We start from the raw sequence: 26,105 nt of genomic DNA on the forward strand, positions 1-26,105 counted from the left end.
ACAACTTGAGCCTTTTTAATAAATTGCTAATAGCTACTCTAATAATGTCTGTACCTATAGTATCATTTGGATCATACCTCACTAGCTTGTATATGAGACTATCTTATGAGACAATGTCATTATTCCTGTGCAGGTCAGGATGTATAATGTAGTGCCTTTTACATTTTGCAGGGCTTGTTATCCTGTCTTACAGAAAAGCGTCTCTCTTGTTTTGTTGGAGTGTGTGAGGGTTGTTTTGTTTAGATGGTTGATAACAGAAAAACAGACAGTGGATTTTTTTTTTTTCTCTTTTTAAGAATTAGTGTTCAGCTAGCTACTTGGGCCTACAACTGTGCCAGAAAACAATGTTTTGAGATCCATATTCATATGGTGTACAAATACAGCTATACAGATATATTCTCAAAACAGGAATATCCTGATGCATTAGCAGATGTGTCCTAATTTGTACCTCAAAATTGAACTATGGCTGTACTTTCCTCCAGATGAACACTGAGTCATACCACTTACTGTAAGACTTTAACATGTTCATTTTAACTTATGGCATTTTTTAGAATCAGGTTTTTTTAAAACCTGGAAGGAGCATATATCTTGGAATTGCTGACAGTTTTACTCGTAGCAGAATGAACAGCATATTCGTGCATGTTTGCACTTTTCAAATTTTAGAGAATGTTTTTACAAGTGATTTAAATTGACCTTGCTAAACATTTTGGTAAGAAAATTGCTTTGAGCTCTGTTACATACTGTAGGTATAACATCAAACAACTTCTGTGAATCCAATTTATAGCTTTGATGTTTAAAGTTTTAGTCTAGAGCATAATGCAGATGTAAAACTGAAATGCTTAAACTTTTTAATCAAACTTTCCCCATTTCTGTAGTATCTACTAAGCTTATTAGCATGAAAGAAAAAAATTGACCGCTTTTAAAGAACACTGAATTATTCTTCATATTATTCAGAGATTTTAATGACTTCTTTACTGCTTACACGTATTTTTTCACAAAAAGCATACTGAATATTATACTTGAGTGATATGTGAGTTTTGATACCTTCTCTCAACTATGTGAATGATAAAATAAATAAAAGAAAATCTGTAGTAAAAGATTTCTGAGATTTTGGGGAACTGAAGCTCCGTTATTAGACAACAAATATTCTCATCACAGTCTCATTCTTCAAATTTAAGTTTCAGTTCGTTTATGTTTTTGTATTAGATCGACAAAGTTGCTACATAAATAATAGGTGGGACAACACAGCAGGGCAAGCAATACAGGAGGTTCCTGGAGTGCATTAATGAGAACTTCCTCCTCCAGGCAATAGAGGAGCCAACAAGGAGAGGTGCTCTGCTATACCTCATACTCACCAATAAGGGAGGGGCTCATTGAGGATGTGGAGATCAAAGGCAGACTTGGCTGCAGTGACCATGAGATAGTAGGATTCTACTCCTTCCCCTGGAAATTCTCATGTTTCCTTTCTGAGCTTTCGTTCCTCATGACACCTTATTTAAGAAACTTTCCCTCTCAGCCATCGTGTAGTTTTCCTTGCTCTTGATGCATTTCCAATATCTCTAGTTCCTTTTTATACATCTTTGTTCCTGTCCCTTTGTTTCCCTCTTTTACCTCCTTACTAGAAATCAGAAGCAAAGAAGTTCAGAGGTTTCTCACCCAAAGCCAAATGCCTAATTGTTATCAAATTAGGAATTTTTATGTGTTTGGAATCCCATTCTTGATTAAGAAAATTTGAGCAGTTTGGGAAAAAAAAACCAAAACACAAGGCTCGTAGCTAATGACCTGAAAACAGCTGATTAGATCTATATATCTTGTATCTAATGGTAGCTCACCGTAGTTCCTATATGTGTCTTTTGGGACTAGAATGGCATTGGCATTTCATTTGGTTCCTCATTTCTTGAGTGACTGCTGTCATTTCTCTCTTTGGTGTTCCTTGTATAGGCTAATCAAGTTTCTCAGTATCTTCTATCACAGAATAAACCAATCAAGCTTACTGAAACTTCTACAATATTTTTTTTGTTTCCAACCGTAGTGTTGTGGGGCTCTTTTTGCTGAACTTTCTTATATTTGCAATTGGAGTTTTAAAACATGTCGACAAAACTGAGTATAGAACTTTTGTGTTATTTTTGGTTGTGGCATATACAGAGGTAGAGTGTTTTCCTCCTATTACTCAGTTCTGTCCTTTTTATACCTCTAAGAATTGCATGTACTTAGTCTGCTAACACATCATCTTTGGAGCTTGCATTCAGATGCTTGTTCATTAAGTCCTCAGACAAACCTCTTTATAGCTGCTGCAGGATTCACTTGTTGCTATAAGAATGTTTCCTGAGAACAGTGTCTCGTTTTGCAGCAGTGGCCTGTTTTAGAATGATCTAAATTAAAAGAAATTTAGTTTGAATGGGACCATCAACCTAGGTTTATCTGCATGGCTGATGCATACATCAGTTATATAAATTCTGCCAATCACCTGCTCTTCTTCCAGTTATTTTTTATTTACTGCATATAATGGATAAAATTATTGAATAGACACGGGCTTAGAAAGCAATTAGAGGCATCCCTTTTAATTGCTGTTTTTCAATTATACATTCTCTTTAAAATCTGTCAGTTCATCAGCTTGTGATAAATTTAATACGTTTTCTTGCTCTTCTGTGATGTTATTTTTAAACAGTATGGTGTGCAGCCACACATCTAATGCCTTACATGAGTCTAGATCTATCTTGTTATCTCTTCTGGCAACCTTGTAGTTGTGTAAAAATGGCTTTTTTAAAACAACATACGTTTTTAAAACAAAACCTAATCTCCATTTTTTTGGAGAATGTTGTGTATCAGATATTTGAATTAATCTTCAGAAGCTTTTCTATTATTTTGCATGGAAGTCATGTCAGGAAGTCATTCTGCATGTCATTTTTTATTATTGATATGTGAACATTTTTCCATTTTCGTGATATATCCATGGAGGTTAAAAGATAATAGTGATTGTCATATGTTTTATGTTCTTTCATAATATGGTAAAGCAGTTAAACTGATTTGTAGAAGGGTTCATATTTCTTTTTATTTCTTGGTTTGGGAACAAAATAGTAAACATAGCATGAAAAGGCATTCTGTCATTCAAGAAAAACTGACATAGCACTGTGCGGGGCACAGAAATCTCTTATATTAAAAATGTCATTTCTTAAGGCGGAGTATTGCATACTTAATATTTAGCTGAAGGAAAATAATATGGCTTCTAATAGTGCTTTCTGCATGGTTACATTTTTTCAGTACCTCTACATTTTTAAATATGTTCTAAATGGAGGACTGAGATCACAGTATTTTCAGGGTTCATTGGAAGCAGAGTAAAACCCATTTATACAATTACTTAACTAGATGGTTGCTTAGTAACAAATGCATTCTGTGCAGAGTGTTTGAGTTGTAGATAACGTCTTATGTAGAATCTTCAAAACAGTATTAGTAATTGCATTTTTACTATGTACTTTTGATTTTGCTATTTTACTGTTTTTTCCACTTTTGTTCCTAAAACTAGGAAATTGCGACCTGCGTGGACTGACTGACAACTTCTTAATTCTTTCATTAGACAGTAAACAAGATATCAATAAACAAGTAAACGCTGGTGAAACATTCTAACAAACTTCCTTCTTAGCCTTTTTGAAACACCTTTAATTCTTTTTTTTTTTTAATGTTCTAAGAATTCCTAATTTTTTTCCTTTGTTTTTCACCTTTTTTTTGGATAATGGGAAAAACATAGATCTTTTGAGAGGCTGTCCTGGTTTGGACTAGGACAGACTTTCCAGTTAAATTTCTTTTAAGTGACTTTACTTTCTGAAGTTGACCACCCACACTTGTTGCCATAGGAGCTAGGGTCCCTGTTGGGTCTCTTTGTTCGCCACAGGAAGGAACCGTAAAGCATCACACCTGTGGGGAGGGGTGGACAGGACAGGTGACCCACGTGATACTCAGTTTAAAGCTGAGGGACCACGAGGGTCTTACTCTCTTCCCCTGTGGCCAACATCCTGTGAGGACTCTGCCCATGCTCCTGCCTTCACTCCTGAATCCAGTCCCCTTCTGCTGCCACGTCTGGTTCAAGACCCTCCAGTGCCTGCCCGCAGCATCAGCAGTGACGTGATTGTCATCGGGGGGGAGCTCAGTAGCAGTCTTGTATAAAGTTCATCATTTATTATACTCTTTCTTTGCATTGTTACTGTTTATTAAAACTGTTTTAACATTCCAACCCATAAGTCCCCGTCCCTTTTCTCTTTTCCTTTTCCCCTCCAGGGAAACAGGTTAATTGAGAGCGTCTGTCGTCCACTTAGCCTGCCCAGCCTTAAATGGTGACAGAGGCTGAGGCTTATAGCCATTCTGTGGCTAGGGTGGTATCTAACTAATAACTAATATGGATCACTGTATGCAGTACTTCATTCTTACCACTGTTGAGCAGGGAATTCAGGAACTTAAGAATTCATCTTCTTGGACATCTAGACTAAAAACTAAGAAACACTTGTGTCTAATTTTCTGCATATCTTGTCTTTAGTGTATATCTGAAGGGCATACAGACTGACTGTAGCGGGTGTGTTGAAGTGATCCTGGGTCATCTGAATACGAGATTAATTTCTAACCAGTGGACAATTCTTCAGATTAGAATATGTAAACTTTTCTGATTCACTTAATTCTGTGCTTGTGTTGAACAATCAGGGTTATGCTTTCCAGCTTGATTGTAATTCATCCTGTGAATGTGATATTTTAATACATGGAAATGGGAAGACTGCCAAGATCACAAAGTTCAGGAAGAACTTTAGAAGTCAGATAAAAGAGTATCTCTATGCATACTCTGTATGCTCTCAAGTGGCGGCTGTAATGTAATGACATGATATGCAAATCTTAAAACCTATTAGGAAGAAAATGATCCTGCTGTGATCAATTTACAATCCAGAGAGGCACTTCCCATACCTGATCCTGTAATCATTTACAGTGTAAATGCAGATGATGCTTGAGTGTGGAAATCGGTACTAGATAGCTATCTTCTGTTTATTTTTCTGTATACATGGAATTTCATGGTGTGATAATCGTGTTCTGTGAACATGTATGGTGAACATGCTGTCAATTTGCCATCGTGAATGCTTCTGAATTAGATATACTAATTACATATGCCAATTAAATATAGTTATGGCAATTTTATTTCTTACTTCCAGTGTAACATCAAATCAATAAAATATAGTAAAGGGTTCAAAGAACATGATGTGAAAATACTGTGACAGTTCAGTTTTCCAAAGAAAGCCTTGTAAGTTCCAAATACTGCTTATATTTTGACTGAGATAATTAAACATATATGAAGATTAAAATTTTTGAGATTGTGTGCCAGTAGTGAAGAAAATGCACTTAGCTGCGTACCACCAGCCAGAGATAGGGAATGTAAACAGAAAACTTTGTCATCCAAAATGTCTTTTCTGTAATTTTTTTCTGCAATTTCAGGAAAACACTGTGTCTTGTATATGAAGGCATAATCTCTAATTGGGACTTCTAGGAGCAAATAACAAGTGATTCAACACATGAAAAATATTAATGTTTGAATGGACTGTATTTACAGAGGGCATCTCCATACCTCCAAGACTTACTTTTTTTTGGAAGCATCTGAGAGCAAAACATATTAATGCTTGCTCTTCAAGGGGAAGTCAGAAAAGTAGTTGAAAAATGTATGGGGAGAACTCTGTTCTAAAAATGTGTTAGAATTCTAAAAGCTATTATGAAAAATAAAGTCTCTGTAGTGCTTGGATAGGTGAATAATAGATAAATAATTGAAACTGAACTATAATCACAGAGAAGATGGAAAAATAAATCGTGTTGTGGTTGCATATTCACGTAATTTTCTTTTTCTAACTTTTAAGTTTAGCACAGTTTTAGTCACTGTTGTTTGTATATTGACATGTATAATTAAAAGAATAAACAAAACTCATTCTGTATATCTATGTGATGATGTGCAGACACATAGGGTTATAGTTACAGTTTTGAATTTGATTTGAGCATAAAATAATTGGGAGAATTGTTCTGATACATTTCATCTTTTAGAGTAAATGTACCTCTTTTTGCTTCTTGATTGTTTTATATATGTATTAATTATTGATATTTTGTGTTGCAAGTGAATATAAAAGTAGATAGTAAAAAATAAATATTTTTTGCTTGGATGGCCTTGGAAGAAGTTAAAAGAAATTGATGGAATGCTTTAGAGTCTTAATAGTCTTTATTTAATTATGAAGACTAACAAAATGTTACTATAGAGCAAAAGACATTATTGCCTGATTTCTTATAGCACTCTGACTTGATTTTTGTGGCTTGATATAAATAGAAAAGTAATAGTCCAAATAATTTGTAAATTTTGGATTTATAAACTGAAAAAATTAGGTAGGCGTTATATACATATGCACAAATATAAGTAAAGTATAACATAAAGTATGCAAAAATATATGTTGTTTAAAAATATGCTGTGCATATTAGTAATTACTTGCTTGTGTTAACTCTCTGCTGCGGTTTTCATGTGGGGTTGTAATTCAGGGTTTTCAGTCAGCTCCTTAACTCCAGGGCCAACTGCCAGATCAGTGAAGTTAAATGGCTTCGTTTTGTGAAGGTTTTGAAAGCGGCAAGTCTCAGTAAACTGTAACTGTTCTCTAGGCGTTGTTTATATTTTGAAAGAAAACTGAACGAACAGCTTACAGTTAATTGCTGGAAAAATTCATACTTCCATGGTTATTAAGCAGAGTTCTTGTTAATTGGTTAAATACTTGAAATGCTTTCCTACCTTCAGATGGAACTGAGCACATTTTCAAACTAGTGCTTTCAGGCTCTTAGGAGATTTGAAAATAATTGTTATTTAATTTAGCAAAATCAAATGTTTTCCAGATTGGAGCTCAGTTACACTTTCAGATTGTTCTACTTATTATCAGGTGATTGTGAACAAAGTACAGGATAAATATATTAGCAAGCGGTTACTGTTCTTACAGATTCAAGTTTGAAAAAAAAAAAAGTTTTGTAAACGTTAAGTAAATTAAACTTTTGTACCGGGCGCGGGTGCCCAGGCGCTGGCAGCGGGAGCTGCAGGGTGGCCTCTGTGAGGGGAGGCCGGGGCTGCCCCGTGCCGGAAACAGCTGGTTCCAGGCCGCTCCAACTGACCCACTGTAGGGCATGGCTCAGCCCTGCAGCCATGGTGGTGCTCCCCCTGTAAAAGCATATTTAAGAAAGGGTAAAAGCACTGTGCAGCAGTTGAGAGAGAGAGGATTGAGGAAAAAAGTGTGAGAAACAGCCCTGCAGACACCCAGGTGAGAGCAGAAGGAGGTGGTGCTCCAGGGGACTGAGCCAAAACCAAACCAAAATCAAAAAAAACCAAAGAAACAAAAAAGAAAACCACCCACTCCCTACACCCTCCCCCAAAAAAAACCCTCAAACACCTCAAAACTCTGTGGTTGAAGTTGACTGTAGCCATTAGGTCATCACATAATCCAGCTATAAAAAATGCATAAGAAATGATAATGCTTCTCTGTACTTTCAAAGGTGAATGCTGCTTTTGTTCCAAAATGAAATCTCTCATTTGCCCCAGTCAACTCAAAATTTGCGTTTACATATAAGATTTTGTTGTACATGGGGTTTTTTTTTTTTCAAAGCTGCTCTTTGTTTAAGTGGAAAAGGGTCTGTCAGCAGGTTTTCTGTGTCATTTAGTCGGTTGCATCCACAGTTTAAGCATCCAAACTTTTGCCATGGGACACGTCCATTACCAGGCAACATAGTGGTTTACTTTGCTTGATGTCTGTAGAGTTGTGGGGGATGATTTCTTTTGGGATTTTTTTATTATTTTGGTGTGCTTGTTATTCGCCAGGCCTGTGTTATGGTATGGTGTATTTTATCTTCCTTGAGAATGCTGTCCATATACTTTTTAATCATCTTTTTTGAAAACTCAATCTGTTTTAATTACATGACGCTTCCTTTCACTTTAACTCACCTGAGTGATTCAAAATCTGTATTCTAAGTAAAACCTTGTATTGTTTTGAACAGGACTTAGCCAGGTAGAAGTTACCAGCCTTACTCATCATGAGACATTCATGTATTTGAGACAAGTTGAGAACCTCATATATGGCTTCAGTTATAGTGACTAAAAAGCCTTTTGATGAACATTACTGTGAACTTCGCTTCTAAATAATTATGCTAGTAAGAAAGTTGTGAGCCAGCCTACATGGCTTCTAATATTCCAGAAGGAAATGGGAAAATTCTTGCATATTTTCCTCATTCAAGTCTTTTTGGCTGGTTTCATTCTTTTTGAAAATTACCTGGAAATACGTATAATATGCAGGCTTTTATATGGAACAGAGTATTTCATTGTAAAGCACCATTTCTGTCCCTTATTGAATGGGAAGGCATGTAATGCAAACATTTGGGGCATTATTAAAAAAAAAGAGATAAGATAGAAAAAAATGTCTGTTACAGAGCAGCTTCTTGGTATTTAAATATCTTCAACTCTGCAGAAGTACTGCTACATACTGGAGAAATGCAGATAGTAATGAACTAGAATAGATTGCCTAAGAGTTGTGTAAAGGCCACAACAAAAGCCAAAACTGACGAATGATGTGAATTAGATTCTTCTTCCTCTTCAGAATTGTGATGTGATTTGGACTAAGGAAGAAATGATACCAAATTATCTGTCCTAGTTTTGCTTATAAATTGAACTGTCCCTTCTTAACAAAGCCAGTTTTACTGCTATTGTTCCTCCATGTCAGTTAATGACTACTAACCTTTTGGAGGGCAACAGTACAATAAAATAGAAAGATGAATAGGCAAGATTTGATGGAATTGCAGAGTGCTCTGGTTTCTTCAGTACAGAGTAATCACTAACTCACATCTGTTGTTCACCTTTTGTAGAAAGTATTAAATGCTTCTTTTGCATTACCTTTTTATAAGGGATGTTTTAAAACTGTGCTTGATTTCTTGGCTTATAACACTTGGATCATTTACAGGTTTTCTGTTTTTTAATAGGTTGAATCTACACAAAGTATGATTAGGATTTTGGGCCTTTCAGCTACGTTACCCAATTATCTTGATGTTGCTACATTTCTACATGTCAATCCCTGCATTGGACTATTCTACTTTGATGGCCGTTTCCGACCTGTACCGCTGGGACAAACCTTTATAGGAATTAAGACAACCAATAAGGTAAAGAATCGTGAATGTCAAAGAAAGGGTTGGTGTTTGTTTGACCATGCTTCACATATGTATGTGTAGGAGGCACTGGTGTATTATGCTACAGGTGTTTTATGGAGCATATTTTCTTCTGTATAAAGATATACATAATTGAAAGGTGCTTTAAGAATCGTATTTCCTTAGCTTACAATAGTTGTAAATACGCCTTCTCGCAATTGGATACTATGGTATCTAGCTTTGCATTGCCTCCGCTTCACTAGTAAGTTTTGCTTGATTAAGGAGAAATCATCACCCTCAACTGCAGAGTCACTGTAGCAGCTGATTATTCTGCCTTTCTCGTTTCAGTTTTCCATTTTGCTAGAAACAGTGGTGCTTCTTGTTTGGCTGTAAGGATGCATGAGGAATGCTGTGACAAAAATATTCACTTATGAAATCTGGAGATATATACATCAATATGACATGCATTAATACCAGTTGGATACACGTTATTGATGAAAACCTTAGCATGCTAAGCCATTAACTATCATATGTGCATATCTGATAGAAAACACATTAAAGTAGTCCCTAAATAAGCTTCTTTCCTCTTTTTGCTCTTGCTCATTTTGGGAAGCGTGAAGGCTGTGGTCAGGTATAATGTTCTTATTAGAAATCATAAGTGCAGTGCCACTTGACCTGTAAATTATAATTCTTATTTTAATACAGGAATTAATACAACCACTTCTCCATAAGATTTCCCATGCATCTCACTAGCTGATAATTAAAGCTTGTATAGCTCAAGTTGTATAAAATCTTATTCTGCTGTGATTTAACTTAATAGAAACCAAAACATTTTCAATCAAGTTAATTTCATAGCTTAATCGATAATAGCATTTTTTTTCTTTTTTGTAGAAATGGACATTGCCTTTCTTACTAGGTTATTTAAGTAGTTCACTCCATCTGCAGTGCAGGAAAGAAACTTATTTTACAACTGTAGGGAGCCATTTCAAGTCTATACACACAAGAATAGTTTACCATATGGTGCTTACCATGATTTGCATATTTTAACCTTCATTAATTATTTCAAGTACCTTCACTGTTATTTGCTGTTGCTTTTCTTTAATCTTTTCCTGATACTTGATTTGAATATTTAGTTTATTTCCACTCTACGGTAAGAAAAAAGGGAAGACTCAATTTCTTCATGCTCACTTTAGAATGCATTTGTGATTTAAAAATCAAAGAAATATCAAGTTATCCTATAAAGTCTGAAATTATTAAAAAAACAGTAAGTTTTCTAATGAAAAACATGAGGACATGACGAAATATTAGGAGGTAGTAGTTGTTCTGAAATGTGAGTACCTGGCAAAGATAACTGTTTTGATAATACCGCAGCCAGGAGTTAGTCTTTTTGCTTTTCAGAAGAATGCCATTGCAGATTTCATACAGTAAAATACATTTTGCAATCAAGATAATACACTTTATAGCAAATGAAAAATAAGAGTATTAAGCTTCTTTGAGAAAGGATTCTATTCAAGATAATACTAAAGCTGCCAAATTATTACCGATATCTACATCCTTCTACTCTATATGAGAGGAGGAAAGCAATGTAAGAACCCCCAGAATCAAAAGCAATTCTTGCTGATATATAAAGACGTGCTTTTAATATGAGGTGTGATGTTTGTTTTTCAGGTACAGCAGCTGAATCATATGGATGAAGTATGTTATGAAAATGTGCTGAAGCAAATAATGGCTGGACACCAGGTATTTATTTTTTGTTTCAGTTTGCATTCAGAACACATATAAAGAAATTTGTTTTGATCATCATAACAATGTATTAAATATTTTTTAATTTTTTTTTTTATTACTTGAGATATGTCACTTCAGATGTCATCTCAAATCTTGAAAACACTTTATAGAAACAGCATGCAAAAAAATCTAAACTGGCTAAATAATGTTAGTTTCTAGCTAAGGTGAAAATTCCTGGTACTTTATATATTCCTTAAAGTAATTTATGTATATTTATGTCACTTTTTTGAAATGACAAGGCAAAGTAGGTCAGTACTTCTGAGGCCTTATACAGGTACATTTAATGATTAAAAAAAACCCCAAAAATACAGCACATAGTTATTCTTCTTAGTCTTTCCCATATCTTTCAAATTCTGGTGTCTCCTGTTAGATGTGAGGAATGAGAATTATGCAGAGTGTTCAAGGCATGGTGCACAAGAGCTCAGCATCTGTCATTTGAAATATCCTGGAGTTTGTGTTTTGTTTTCTTTTTAAAGGAAGTAATCCTGCATTTTGCTGTACAACAGAGGTTTCTGCAGTGAATTTTTAATTTTGATATTCCCCTCTGCTCAGATGGTGGGCTTACCTCATTTGCCTGAATGGTTTATCATTCTGTTGTCATTGTGCTCCTGAATCACCCCCACGCAACGTCTCATTTTTGTTAGAACTTTGCACATACAGCAGTGTGAGCAGCAATAGTTGTAGCAGGTGTGGCACCTCTTCAGAGCAGGAACAAATGCTAGTGCAATGTGATCCTTGAAGAGGCTATTAACTAAATCACACATATATAAAACTTTCCCACACAGGCACAGTAAGAATTGCACATTTTCCCTTTTTCACAGAAAATTCAGATTGTGGTGTTTTTTGAAAGATGAACAGTTGGTTTATGCCTTGAGGGACAAAATATTTCAGCAATGGCTTCTTAGTCCTCCTTCTCCCCCTGGTTTAACACCATTCTTCCACTTATCTTCTTTTGTTGATAGCAGTTACTGTTGTTACATTCAGAAAACTTTCATGAAGATTACATATGGAAATGCTGATATTTTCCTGAGTGAAGGCTTTTAACAAAATTTGTTGGCAGTACCAAGGGAACTTTAGTTTATTTTCTCCTCATTGTCAATTATGCACATACCTTACCAAATTCCTAACAGTGAGGTACGTTTAGTTGCTTATCTTTCATTTCTTGTTATGATTTTGGATATTTTCACTTGCTGTAGATAAATCTACAAGTAGCACATTCTTTAAATCAGTATGTCTAAATAAGTAACATATCTTGGATTCCCGGGAGGAAGTTACATGCTGTTCCAGCATATTTATTGCACATTTCTTCACGTCTTTTCTTCACACTGAGGAAAAAACTGTCTACAAACATGTACTTGAATTTTTCAAATAATATAATAAGTTGCTTAATTCTAGCAGGAGATGTTTTTGTAGCTTTCCTTGAGAATAGTTTTAGTTCCTGTACTAGCAGCTGAACACTTGAGTGTTTTGTTTTAAAGCATGAGCTACAGCTGAAAGAGGTCAAGTGAAGAACTGTAGTCTACTTAATGTTACAGTTTCAGCATCTGACATTATTGCTGGTCTCAATTTCTGAAAATAGCATTTCAAACCAGCAACCAACTAAGAAGTGTATTTTCAGACCAAGCGGAAGTGTGGTTTCCCTTGCTATATAAATGTCAGTTTCGTTTCAGAACGCTTTGGTTAATTAGATTCAACTAATCATAAATGTTAAGCATTTTCTTTGCTTGAAAACGTTTGTTCTGCTATATTGCAGAACTCTCTTAGATACATGTCTAAATGCCAACCAGTTACACTGGAATTTTCTTCAGAGTATTTAAAGCATATTGGTTTTAATACTTACGAAACAAACTTATGAAACTTATGAAACATATCCTGAAATGAATGATATACAAACACTGGTATAGTCTTTGACAAGGCAGAATCAAGCATATCAGCTCATTGTATAATATAGTATGTAGAATTGTACCACATATTAAAAATCAGGGATTTTCCTTTTAATGGGTATACTGTGACAGATGATCTGTATAATCATTAAACCAGCTGCAAATGTTAAAAAAAAAGTGGAAAAAAAAAAAAAGCTCACTTAGATATATCTGCATTGAAATGCCTACACCATAGAGGAAGATGAACATTGTGAGTGAATGTGATGAATATTACACTAGGACGGTTTTCTTCAGTGTCTTTTCATAATTTTGAGAATAGCCTTTGATCTTCTAAAGTTATCACCTTCTGATTTTCTTAGTTCTTAGAAATCCATTCTCTTGTGTACATGTTCCCCATAGTCCATTACTGTCATGCTTTGTTACCTTTCTTAGCTTGTGTTATCCTTGAAACTTGTGTTTATTTACATTCTATGTGTGTAAAGTTTGTTTGCTTTTTAACAAACCTGTGGTTATTTCTAAATACACTTCTTAAAAAGATGTATTCACACCTTCCACCCCAGTACTTTAGAAAAAATTTTCACAGCAGTTGTAAATGTGTATGTAATTCAGGAAATGGTTGGAATTTTATAACTATTCAGGCAGTAGTGTGTGACAGACACAGATCACTAACAGCGCTCCAAAGAGCCAAACACCTACCTGTTCTGTTTTATACTGAAGCGCAAGAAAGAAATACCAGAATCAGGGAAAAATACTTTCCCTCTTCTAAAGTTCTGTGAGTTAATGTACACCTTCCTGTGGACATCAAACTTTCACAGTGTTGTCTCTTTTAAGATTCTTTGCCAGAGTCTTTGGAATGTCTTAATACATTAAATTTGACGTTGTTAGTTTATCTACTGTTCTGTTAACTCGTTTTCAATGAATTCTACCATGCCAGAACTGAATAATTTACTCTTATGGAAGTCATGCTAGTGTGTCCCTGTCATATTATAGGTTACAGTGTGATGCTTGACTGAAGTTATATGTTCATGTGTTTTAATGGATGTACATGTGTTTTCATTTTTTAAGACTGAGGCTGGTAGGGGGTAGTTGTATTCTACAGGCATGTATTTTGACAGATGGAGAGAAGCTTTTTATGTTGATTTTTCAACAGTCAGCCTCTGCAAGACTTCAAGCTCTTTCTGGCTACTGGGAAATTAAAAGTTGGTGATTCAGCCTTTAATTTTGATCCATCTGCTCAAACTAATGAGATATCTCATTTGTAGGCTTCACTTCAAATTACCAAATGCAACTGAAGCTATAACATTTGTCTTATAGCACAATTCTCTTCTTGTTTAACTTGGGGAAAGATATAATGATAGATGGCTTGCCCTACTAAGTTTTCTAGGGTTTTTGTTACAGAAACTTTTTATCGTGACTGAAGAAGTAAGATCACAAAATGTCCCAAAGGTTTCCAGGTGCTTTTTAAGTCAGTGTGCTCTTTTTGTAGGATTACTAACAATGTAGATCTTCATTAGGAGGTTTCTCTGTCAGATCCTCTTAAGACTGCTTTAAGTGAGAACCTCTAGTGCTGTTAAGTCTGCTTTCCTGGGACTGTCCTTCTGTACTCGATATTAGCTGGTGAATATTTGTTTTCATGTTGTACTTTGAATTTACTATGCTCTTGTATTATCTGAAAAGATGTTAGATCCTCTTGGACTGATTTGCACCTTTGGAGCTTTATTTCTACCTCTTAATAAACTAAAGATTCTTTAAACAAAGGAAAAACCACACCTGAAATTACAAGCTGTTCGTTAGAGAATATGACTCCATGCTCTGTTGCAGCTGGAGTATTTTTGCCAGCATTTATCTTCTGGGATACTGTTTCCTTGAAGACTGGGTAAAGGCTCAGTCACTGAAAATTATCATTCCCCCAAAGTGAATACAGCTGTCTCTTGTCAGGCAGTCACCAGTAGTGGGCCAAGTGCATTAACAGCATTGATTCAGCTGCAGAGCTGAAAAGCTTCTTCAGATTTTACAGCGCTGTGAGAAGGGCATCTAATGGCGATGAGTTCTGGGGAGCAGGTAGCATCTTTTGAGGCAGCCTGTAGAGAACCTCATGAGATCAGCAAAGACAATGACTGAAGACCAAATGTATCAATGTCATTTCTATAATAAATTGAAACATTTCATTACTAGCCAGTTTAGAACAATACATATCATACTGTCTTTATCTTCACAATCTCTGAGGGGGAAAACACCCTTGTCATGTTATGCTTTGAGAAGTAACATAGTATTTTTAGGACTTTTGAGAAATAACAATATTTTTAAGGGTTTTTTTTTCCACTGAAACATATAATATGTAAATTTTAACTTTGCGTTAAATTCATTTATGTAAAAAAAAAGGAGCTTTTGCTCTTTGCCAAGGTTCAGTTGCTTAAGTTAGTATCCTAGGGAATTAACTCTTTTTGACTCTGACCATCACTGCTGTTGTATAGGTTCACATCCATTATATCTCCTGCTGTTTGCTAACCTTTTGCTATTTTATCCCATTATCTTGGTTACCAAGAGATGATCGTATGTTTCTGTCATTGTCCCCATCACCTCTTAAATATTTATGCTGTTATGAATTTGTCAGAACCTTACTGTTTTCTGTTTTGGTGGTCTGAACATTCTCTCTTGATCAAAAAAAAAAAAAAAGAAACTGAAATTGCATAAGATTTCTTGGGATCATGTTAATTTTTTGCGTTATGAATTAGAAGGGGAGTTGCTGAAGTTCTTTGAAAGCTTTCGGAGGAAATACTTCCTCAAACTTCACTCTCTTCTTTTTGCCACATTCCTCAGACTACTCATCTCTTTCGTTTCTGCAACCTTTTCTTATTTTTTTCCTCATAGCTGATTCTCTTTGATATTACCTAAACCTTCAAAAGAAGTCCTGTGTTCTCTTTGCCCTTGGTGTTGTTTCAGCAGGTGTCCTGTATTTATTCTCTGCACCTTACTTACCTATATGGTTTTTTCCTGACCTTCAGCACTCTTGTTATTCTACTTGTCTTCAGCCACAGATATCTAAGTTTCAGTCCTGATTCCTTACCCCAATGCACTTCGCTTGTTTGCCATTTTGACTGTTTATTACAGTTTTCAACTTGGAGTGCCTTTGGCATTCTCCTGTCTTCAGAAACCTCTTTTCCTTTTTAAGACAATGAATGTTTCTGTTTTCCCACTGCTTTTGAGAGTCTTCCATGTAACTCTGAGATAACATATTGTCTGTTTTAACTTTTCTTCCACTAGCTCTGGTACTCAGTGAAACTGCTTGAAAGTTCATTCTCTCACTGAGCTTGGTATTTTCAGTTCATAGCAAAAACTGACTTTTCAGTGGAAGTTCTGAAATCGTTGTGTAATTCTCATTGCCCTTGCTGTCTGTGCAGGCATTGAGGCTCAAGGTGTCAGTACTTAATTACTGAGGAGACATCATGGCGTTACAGGAAGTGGTTTCAATATTCAAGGAAGAGCTTTTCTGGTAGCCAAAGATGCCAGGTTGTCTGTTGCAAAGAACCTAGATTTTTGAAACAGTAAATAGCTATTGAAAGCCTCACCGCAACATCGAAAAGTGAATGCAGTAGTAGTATTCCTACATATTTAGCAACAACTCCAGTTAACTTGAGTGTTGTAGGAGTTAACTTGAGGCTTTAGGAGCTGTAAACCAGTGGAGACATGGCAACCTTTTTAGAATTAATGTGCTGGAAATCTTACTACTGGGACTAAAAATGTAGAGGAAAACGACTTAAAACAATGAACAGCCTTACACAAACCATCCTTTCTCAATGATGTACTGTGAGTGGTGATTTCAGACTGCCCATTTTGTGCTTATTTCAGTTCAGTTTTCTTAACAAGCTTTTGAAGAAAAGCGCTTTTTCAAGTACCTTGTTAGTTTCTGAGCTTTTGCTCTTCTGATTTGAACTAATTTCTTAGGTTTAGCTGGCTTCTTCTGTGTCATGATTTTGCTTTTGCAGTATTGTCTCAACTGCATCTGATATACCTATGACAAGCTTTACCTTTTATCTTTGAAAATGAAATCTGGAATTTTTTTATGTGCAGAATACAGCCATGTATACTGGTAAATTTTTAATTAGTGTTTGCATTGGGTGGTTAGTATGCAGTTTTCTGAAGATCAAGCTTACTTTATTAATTAGAATTTATGTACTTAATTAAATCGCTGTTCTATGCCACTGTTCTGCATTTAGTTCATTAGAAGTAATATTGAGATGCTATATATTTTTTAAAAATCTTGGAATAATTTCTAAGTATCACCTTGCACAGATTTTTAACACTTTACTCTTTCAAATCAGGATTTTTGATGTCAGATCAGAAACAGATTACACTTGAATTTATATAGTCAGAACTAGTTCTGTGCTATATATTACACATAAAGCATTCACTTTGACTGTAATTGTTCTCTATTTACAATAATTGACTTGAACTTTGCAGTGCTAAGAAGTGTCATCTTGTTTTTCTTACAATGCTATCTTAAACCAAAAAAGAAACACTGAGTAGTTACTTTAAATCTGTTATATTAAATTGCCAGAAGTGAATTTGACAGGTATTAATTTCATCTGTAAAAATGATGGATTAAATTTCTTTATTATCAGTTTTTCAGCTGTTCATTTGGCTGCAGAAGTCATGTGAAAATAAAAGTTTAATAAGCTTAGTTACTGCAACTGTTGACAATGCTTTTATAGCTGTGTCATAAGATAAGGTTTAATAAAACAGTATTTTTTTCAGAGATCTCTTTGGAACTTACTACCTTGAGAATCAAGCTTGGCGGAGTATTTTTCCTGGGTGAAATAGTGTTTATAGCACACTTTGGACAAATAACTCTGAAAACTTACTGGATTTGTTAAAACGTATTCTTTATCTAGATTGGTTTTTTTTTCCTAGACCTCCATCTTAATAGCCTAAAGAGTTTATTTCAGTCTCAGTTTTAGTAACTCTGTATCTATACAGATTGTTTCTACTTCATCACCTGGTGTAGCTTATTTACATATATGTGTGTATATATTGTTTCTATATTTATATATGCACACATGTATGTAGGTATATAAAAATAGACAAATACCGACGGTGAAGTGGTCTGGCAGGATACCTGAATTATAGCTGATCATTTTAGATGTTATTTCTGTGTCAGCTGATTAAGTGAAGACTTGAATACTTTGGATAGTTTTCTGTAGAATTTCTTCTGCAACTTTTGCACAGTTAGGGCCCATTTGTATGTATGGTTTGTTCAACAAAATCACAGACAAACTAATTCAGTGATGGTGCACTATTTTTATGTTCTGCATCTTCATCATTTATTTGTGCACTTCATTTCCACAATAACTACCTTTTGCAATTTTAAGGATATAATAGTTAATACAATCTTATGCCTGAATAAATGAAACTTTGTATCTTACTTTAATTAAAAATATTATATTGACGTGCTGTGTAGAAGATATGCTTCAAACAATGTTATATACCAGATGTTTCATGTTATTGTCAAATGATAGGCATGTACTCTATTTTCCTCTATATTTTCTGGTCAAATCTGTTTGGCTTTAAACATTTAATACCTTGTGTTAAGGTATACCGTGGAAGGAGGGGCTGGCCACTTGGGAGGAATATAAGTCTGTTGTCAGAGGATGTAGGGAGGCAACTAGGAAAGCTAAGGCCTCCATGGAATTAAACCTTGCAAGAGAGGTCAAGGGCAACAGAAAGGGCTTCTTCAAATACATTGCAGGTAAAGCCAACACTAGAGGCAATGTAGGCCCACTGATGAATGAGGTGGGGGTCCTGGAGACAGAGGATAAAAAGAAGGCGGAGTTACTGAATGCCTTCTTTGCCTCTGTCTCTACTGTTGGAGGCTGTCCTGAGGAGCCCCGGACCCCTGAGGCCTCAGAAGAAGTCAGGATAGAGGAGGAATCTGTCTTGGTTGATGAGGGCTGGGTCAGGGACCAATTAAGCAACCTGGACGTCCATAAATCCATGGGCCCTGATGGGATGCACCTGCGGGTGCTGAGGGAGCTGGCGGAAGTCATTGCTAGGCCACTCTCCATCATCTTTGCTAAGTCGTGGGCAACGGGAGAGGTGCCTGAGGACTGGAGGAAAGTGAATGTCACTCCAGTCTTCAAAAAGGGCAAGAAGGAGGACCCGGGTAACTATAGACCGGTCAGCCTCACCTCCATCCCCGGAAAGGTGATGGAGCAACTTGTTCTTGGTGCTGTCTCTAGGCACATCAAGGATAGGGGGATCATTAGGGGCACTCAGCATGGCTTCACCAACGGGAAGTCTTGCTCAACCAACTTGATAGCCTTTTATGAGGATGTTACCCGGTGGACAGATGACGGTAAAGCTGTGGATGTGGTCTATCTCGATTTCAGTAAAGCGTTTGACACGGTCTCCCACAGCATCCTCGCAGCTAAACTGGGGAAGTGTGGTCTGGATGATCGGGTAGTGAGGTGGATTGTGAACTGGCTGAAGGAAAGAAGCCAGAGAGTAGTGGTCAGCGGGACAGAGTCCAGTTGGAGGTCTGTGTCTAGCGGAGTTCCGCAAGGGTCGGTTCTGGGACCAGTTCTATTCAATATATTCATTAATGACTTGGATGAGGGATTAGAGTGCACTGTCAGCAAGTTCGCTGATGACACCAAACTGGGAGGAGTGGCTGATGTGCCGGAAGGCTGCGCAGCCATCCAGAGAGACCTGGACAGGCTGGAGAGTTGGGCGGGGAGAAATTTAATGAAATATAACAAGGGCAAGTGTAGAGTCCTGCATCTGGGCAAGAACAACCCCATGTACCAGTACAAGTTGGGGACAGAGCTGTTGGAGACCAGCGTAGGGGAAAGGGACCTGGGGGTCCTAGTGGACAACAGGATGACCATGAGCCAGCAGTGTGCCCTTGTGGCCAAGAAGGCCAATGGCATCCTGGGGTGTATTAGAAGGGGTGTGGTCAGCAGGTCGAGAGAGGTTCTCCTCCCCCTCTACTCTGCCCTGGTGAGGCCGCATCTGGAGTATTGTGTCCAGTTCTGGGCCCCTCAGTTCAAGAAGGACAGGGAACTGCTAGAGAGAGTCCAGCGCAGAGCCACGAAGATGATTAAGGGAGTGGAACATCTCCCTTATGAGGAGAGGCTGAGGGAGCTGGGTCTCTTTAGCTTGGAGAAGAGGAGACTGAGGGGTGACCTCATTAATGTTTATAAATATGTAAAGGGCAAGTGTCATGAGGATGGAGCCAGGCTCTTCTCAGTGACATCCCTTGACAGGACAAGGGGCAATGGGTGCAAGCTGGAGCACAGGAGGTTCCACTTAAATTTGAGGAAAAACTTCTTTACGGTGAGGGTGACTGAACACTGGAACAGGCTGCCCAGAGAGGTTGTGGAGTCTCCTTCTCTGGAGACATTCAAAACCCGCCTGGACGCGTTCCTGTGTGATATGGTCTAGGTAATCCTGCCCCGGCAGGGGGATTGGACTAGATGATCTTTCGAGGTCCCTTCCAATCCCTAACATTCTGTGATTCTGTGATTCTGTGTGATTGTCATCTGCCTATATGAACGGCTGAGGAAGTTGCTAGAATTGGATGCCATAACAAGTTATGTATGGTTGTTATATGGGTTGTTATAACAACCCATTATTCTTCAATTTGGTAGCCTTCTAAGTGTTCATGTGCTATATTTCTGTGTCTTATGCTAATTTTTGCATATATGTTTGTATTTACATAGTAGCTTGTCTGTATATGTGTATTCAGGTGTTCACAATGAATTTATGTATACTAGAAGCACCAATTTAATATCTTTCTATTATTTATGAATTCACAAGGTGTTCATTTTATGTCCATAGTCTTGCACAGCTACACAATAATGTCAGTATTGGTAATACAACTGTTTAAGGTAGCAGGTGCTACTATTTAGAATTATTATTCTGCTGATATTATGAATGTACATTGAATCATTAAAACAAAAAAAATATTTAATTCCAAATGAGTAACTTCTCATAGCCTAAAATTATATTTAAATGAAATAATAAATAGTTACATCTTGAGCCAGTTGGCCTTCTGTGGATGACCTAAGTGTTAAGTTACAGATGTGTGTCTTACAAGTTGTGGTAAAGGCAGCTTGACCAGTCCTGTGGCCTAATGCAATGAGTTTTACTAGCTCTATGTTAAAAGCTGTTTTTCAAACATGGGACTGCAGACCATTAGTGGTCTAGAAGATTGTGGGAAGTTAGGTCTGTGGAATCCTGTCAACTTCATATTGTTCTTCATAGAATCATAGAATGGTTTGGGTTGGAAGGGACCTTAAAGATCATTTAGTTCCAACACCCCTGCCACGGGCAGGCACACTTTTCCACTACACCAGGTTGCTCAAAGCCTTGTCCAATCTGGCCTTAAACATTGCCAGGGAGGGGGCATCCACAACTTCTCTGGGCAACCTGTTCCAGTGTCTCACTAGCCCCAACTCTTTCAGCCTCTCTTCATGGGAGAGGTGCTCCAGCCCTCTGATCATCTTTGTGGCCCTCCTCTGGACTCATTCCAACAGCTCCATGTCCTTCTTATGCTGGGGGCCCCAGAGGTGGACACAGTACTCCAGGTGGGGTCTCACAAGAGCAGAGTAAAGGGGAAGAATCACTTCCCTCGACCTGCTGACTATGCTTGTTTTGATGCAGCCCAGTAAGAATTTAATGGCAAGGATAAATGATATTCAGAAGACATGTTGACGATTGTCAGTGGTCCAAAGCTTTTGAAAATTCTTGCTCTGTAGTGCTGAAAGAAATGGATCTGTGTGCTTAGTTTAACATAATAGATAGTATCAACCAATAAACTCCCCAGTTGTTGTCAAAACTGTAAATTATTCAAAATGTTAACAAGATAACTACTGCCCACCAACACCGTATGCCTATCACAGACTTTTTAACAGGTGTTACCAGAGAATCCAATAGTAATGTCATTAGTGGGTTTTAATTTGAAATGTGCAGTAATATAGGGTGCTCTAGAAAATAAGTTATTTTGAGGAATCCACAAGGATGGAAAATAAATATTCTTTAATAAGACACGAAGATGCGTCAGGAAATTCCTTTGGACTTCCAAGTGCAAGGTCCTGCACGTGGGTCGGGGCAATCCCAAGCACAAATACAGGCTGGGTGGAGAATGGATTGAGAGCAGCCCTGAGGAGAAGGACTTGGGGGTGATGGTTGATGAGAAGCTCAACATGAGCCAGCAATGTGCGCTTGCAGCCCAGAAGGCCAACCGTATCCTGGGCTGCATCAAAAGCAGCATGGCCAGCAGATCGAGAGAGGTGATTCTGCCTCTCTACTCTGCTCTCCCGAGACCCCACCTGGAGTACTGTGTCCAGCTCTGGGGCCCCCAGCATAAGAAGGATGTGGAGCTGTTGGAACGAGTCCAGAGGAGGGCCACAAAGATTATGAGAGGGCTGGAGCACCTCTCCTATGAAGAGAGGCTGAAAGAGTTGGGACTGTTCAGCCTGGAGAAGAGAAGGCTCCGGGGAGACCTTTTAGCAGCCTTCCAGTACCTGAAGGGGGCCTGCAAGAAAGCTGCAGAGGGACTTTTTACAAGGACATATAGTGATAGGATGAGGGGGAATGGTTTTAAACTGAAAGAGGGAAGATTTAGATGAGATATTAGGAAGAAATTCTTTACTGTGAGTGTGGTGTGACACTGGCACAGGTTGCCCAGAGAAGTTGTGAATGCCCCCTCCCTGGCAATGTTTAAGGCCAGATTGGACGAGGCTTTGAGCAACCTGGTGTAGTGGAAAGGTGTCCCTGCCCGTGGCAGGGGTGTTGGAACTAAATGATCTTTAAGGTCCCTTCCAACCCAAACCATTCTATGTTTCTATGACTTTATATTTCTATTCACTTTCCAGAGTATGAGATTTCTCATGTATGTAGTGCTGTGGTGTTTAGTTTTGTTTGTGGTTACTGAAGAGATGACTCCAGAATATGTTACATTTGTATACTCTTCATCTATTTAATCATGAGGTATTTATAATATTATTATTTAGGAGAGGATATCTTGAGAAGGGCTAGGTATATAAGGTATGAGTTTGCAAGGTACATTCTAATTGTTCTAACATAGTTTACTATTGTTTGCAAACTATTGCATCATTTAAATCCTTCGTAACTTTATTAAGTTTCATATTAAAAACATTGCTTATAATTGAAGGCATTTCTTCACTTTTCTGATGATGTAGAAAACCTGTAGATTAGGAGAAAAAGAAGCTTCTGGATAAAGGTCTGTGTTTTTAAATCAGCACTGATAATAAGTAAGCTAGAAAACGTGACTGTTCTGTTCTTTAATTGTTTACTAGGTTTATTTGTGTTATTGGATCTTACAAAAACAGAAGATATAGAGGTTGACATTGCAATTTTCTTACTCTTTTTACTTAAGTAAAAGGAATGGGAATAGTTACGAAGATTTCTCCAGTATCCTCTATGTTCCTTTCCTTTAGTAAAGTTGAACAGATTCTGTGTATTGCTACTGGCTCCTGGGTTATTTTTTCATTTTATGGGTGGTATATATATAAGTATAAATAGTTCTGGAAGCGTAAGATATATGGTAGGCATGACAACTCTTATTCTGGAGTGATATTTGTCAAAAATATAATTTATGATAATGTAGAAACATTTTATTGTACAAAGTCAAAATAGCTAATGTCGGAACAGGACAAAGAGAAATGCTTGAAACAAGTCTTGCATGATCTTGTTTTTCTAAAAAAAGATGCAGTGAAAAGCTGCTTATAATTTTGAATAATAATTGTCGTTCAAGTCCATTGGCATCTGCAAAAATGCAATTGTTAACTGCCTAATGACATGTTTGCATAGTAATAGACTAGCTATTCTTGTTTAATTTTCTATACAAGAATAGATATTGCTATTTCTATTTCTATCCTGTCAATTAAAATTCAGAATAATATCTACTACCTGTAGGAGTCAGTAAAGTATTGTTTGTTTCTCTTATTGAATAATTTGCCTTCTACATAATTTTCATGCTATTCATTTTTCCTCTGCATTTTGTCATATATTTGGCTAATGCTATGAATTGAAGATAGCGTAGATCCCATTGTACTGTTCTAAAATGGGTTTCCTTTAGTGTCCAGAATCTATATTTAAGCATTGATTCCATAACTGAGCATTTATTTTATACACATTTGAATGTAATTCAAAATATAATAAAACCAGATCATAAACACAAGTGCTTGCAGTTTTTAAAGTACTTAATAATTTAGAACTTCCTAATGTAAATTAAATCAGACAAAACCGATCAACATACATTAGTGGAAAATGTTTATAACTGTTGCATAGGTATAAAGGAAGAGTCATGAAGTTTTGTATGGGCAAGTACTTCTTCTCAGAAGCATCCTCCCATTAGTGCTGCTGCATACACACTGACTGTTCTTCAGTATAAAGGTTTGATCTCATCAGAGTCTCCTATTTTAATGCTAGAGGCTTAATGTCAAACTTATGGGTCCAGAACTGTTTTATCCATAGCTTTGAATGTAAATGAAAGCAAACTCCTATATTTTTCATCTTTACATAGTGGCAGAAAACACAATGTCATGTTTTACATGAGCATAACTGGGTGCCTCTCTGAAATGTCTGTGCACTACTACATGCAGCATATGGAACAAAAAGAGGAAATTAGGGGTCTGCATCCAATTGCTGAGCTAAGGTTGTGTTGAGATCGGAGATGTGATATGAGCTCACATGACTGAAAGCTGCAATGGGTGGAAACAGGGTCTTGAGCAAGGTCATACCAGGACGGCAATAAACTTGTTAGTATGTGAGAGCACAGCAGGGATACCTGGAGCTCTGCCTAGGGATGGATGATGAGCCAGCTGAGAGCTCGGGATGAGAATTAGCCAGCAGACAGACATGAGCAACATTGTTATGAGAGTTTGCTGCAGACCCACTGATCAGGAATAAAGTAGATGAGGCTTTCTTCAAACAACTAGAGGAAGCCTCACGTTCACTGTCCTTGGTGTTCCTGGGGGACTTTACCACCACATTGTCTGCTGGAGGGACAATACAGCAGGCCAAAAGCAATCCGGGAAGTTTCTGGAGTGCATTGATGACAACTTCCTAGCACAGATGATTGAGGAGCTGATGAGGGCTTGAACTTACTTACAAAAAAGGAAGGACAGGTTGAGGATGTGAATGCTGGGAGAAGCCTTGGCTGCAGTGACCATGAGATGGTGGATTCTGATGGAGGGAACAAGGCAAAAAGCTAGACCACAGCCCTGGGCTTCAGGAGAGCACTTCGGCCTCTTCAGGGATCTGCTTGGAAGAATCCTATGGAAATCCAAGGAAAAAAGAAGAAAATAAAACCAGGAGCAACTAAGTTTATACTGAGAATTAAAATAGAATTATAACAATAAAGATTTTAACAAGTCAGAGAAGACAGAGAAGGAGGTGCATCAAGAAGGAAACTGTAAGAGAAATGAAAATGAATAATAAGAAAGATGGTGGTATTTCAGAATGTGTGTGATAGTAGAGCCTTTTTTATGGATAGATTTAGAACACAAAAGGCTAACTGAAGGGCAGATAGCAAGAAAATTAAGACAGTAGTTCCAATATAATGTCCTTACCATAGCGTTTTACATAGAATTTCATGAGCAATACTAAAAACGAGATGGGATTATACGATATAATATTCATTAGGGTGGGCACATCTTAAGTAAAAAATACATTTCCACATTAAAAGAAATACAAAAATTGAAATTACAGGGCAGATGTCTTTAAAAAGTAGTATTATTACAGATAGATAAATAAGTGCACATTATTGTAGTAAAAATATCTGTAAACTAAATAGGAGTTATTACCCTTAAAAGCTGGTATATCTAAATAGAAATATAATTAGATAAATAGCTATGTTAAATAGATTTTTTTTTTTTATTAGTTTCTGTAGAGGTTTTTTAAAAAATCCTGGTTTTTGTTTAAACAGGGATGATCAGAAGAATTTTTTTTGAGTGAATAATTAAATCAAAACTTAGCAGAGACAGCAATTAATGGTAATCTATCAGAAGTTCAAAATAGATCCCATAACAGTACTGATTAGCTGATGCGGCATTATAGTTTTCTTTGTTGCTGTTATTAGTTAATATTTTCTGTTAAAATATTGTATGGTATTGTGTAGCTTTGTTCTTCCGCAGAGTTTGCTGAATGTTTCTCTTGAATGTTTTAATGGTGACTCTTGCTGAATTTTTTTGGTCTTTTTGACCCCTCAAACTTGAATGAAAATTCCTGTATTCTAATGCA

General features: G+C 36.9%; 1 protein-coding gene across 2 annotated transcripts in view; it reads left to right on the forward strand.

The window, feature by feature from the left end:
- Window positions 1-26,105, forward strand: part of ASCC3 (activating signal cointegrator 1 complex subunit 3) — a 274,898-nt gene that overhangs the window by 106,976 nt on the left and 141,817 nt on the right. Inside the window, exons 12-14 of one of the 2 annotated variants that reach the window (XM_068401804.1) lie at window positions 9,010-9,186; window positions 10,840-10,911; window positions 24,153-24,185. In XM_068401804.1, coding sequence (XP_068257905.1) covers window positions 9,010-9,186; window positions 10,840-10,911; window positions 24,153-24,158 — 255 coding nt within the window. In that variant the 3' untranslated portion in view covers window positions 24,159-24,185. Of the gene's footprint in view, window positions 1-9,009; window positions 9,187-10,839; window positions 10,912-24,152; window positions 24,186-26,105 lie in introns of those variants that run through there. The other variant, XM_068401794.1, reaches the window with a different exon arrangement.

This window comes from Nyctibius grandis, chromosome 1 (genome assembly GCF_013368605.1).
Source record: "Nyctibius grandis isolate bNycGra1 chromosome 1, bNycGra1.pri, whole genome shotgun sequence".
NCBI lineage: Eukaryota > Metazoa > Chordata > Aves > Nyctibiiformes > Nyctibiidae > Nyctibius > Nyctibius grandis.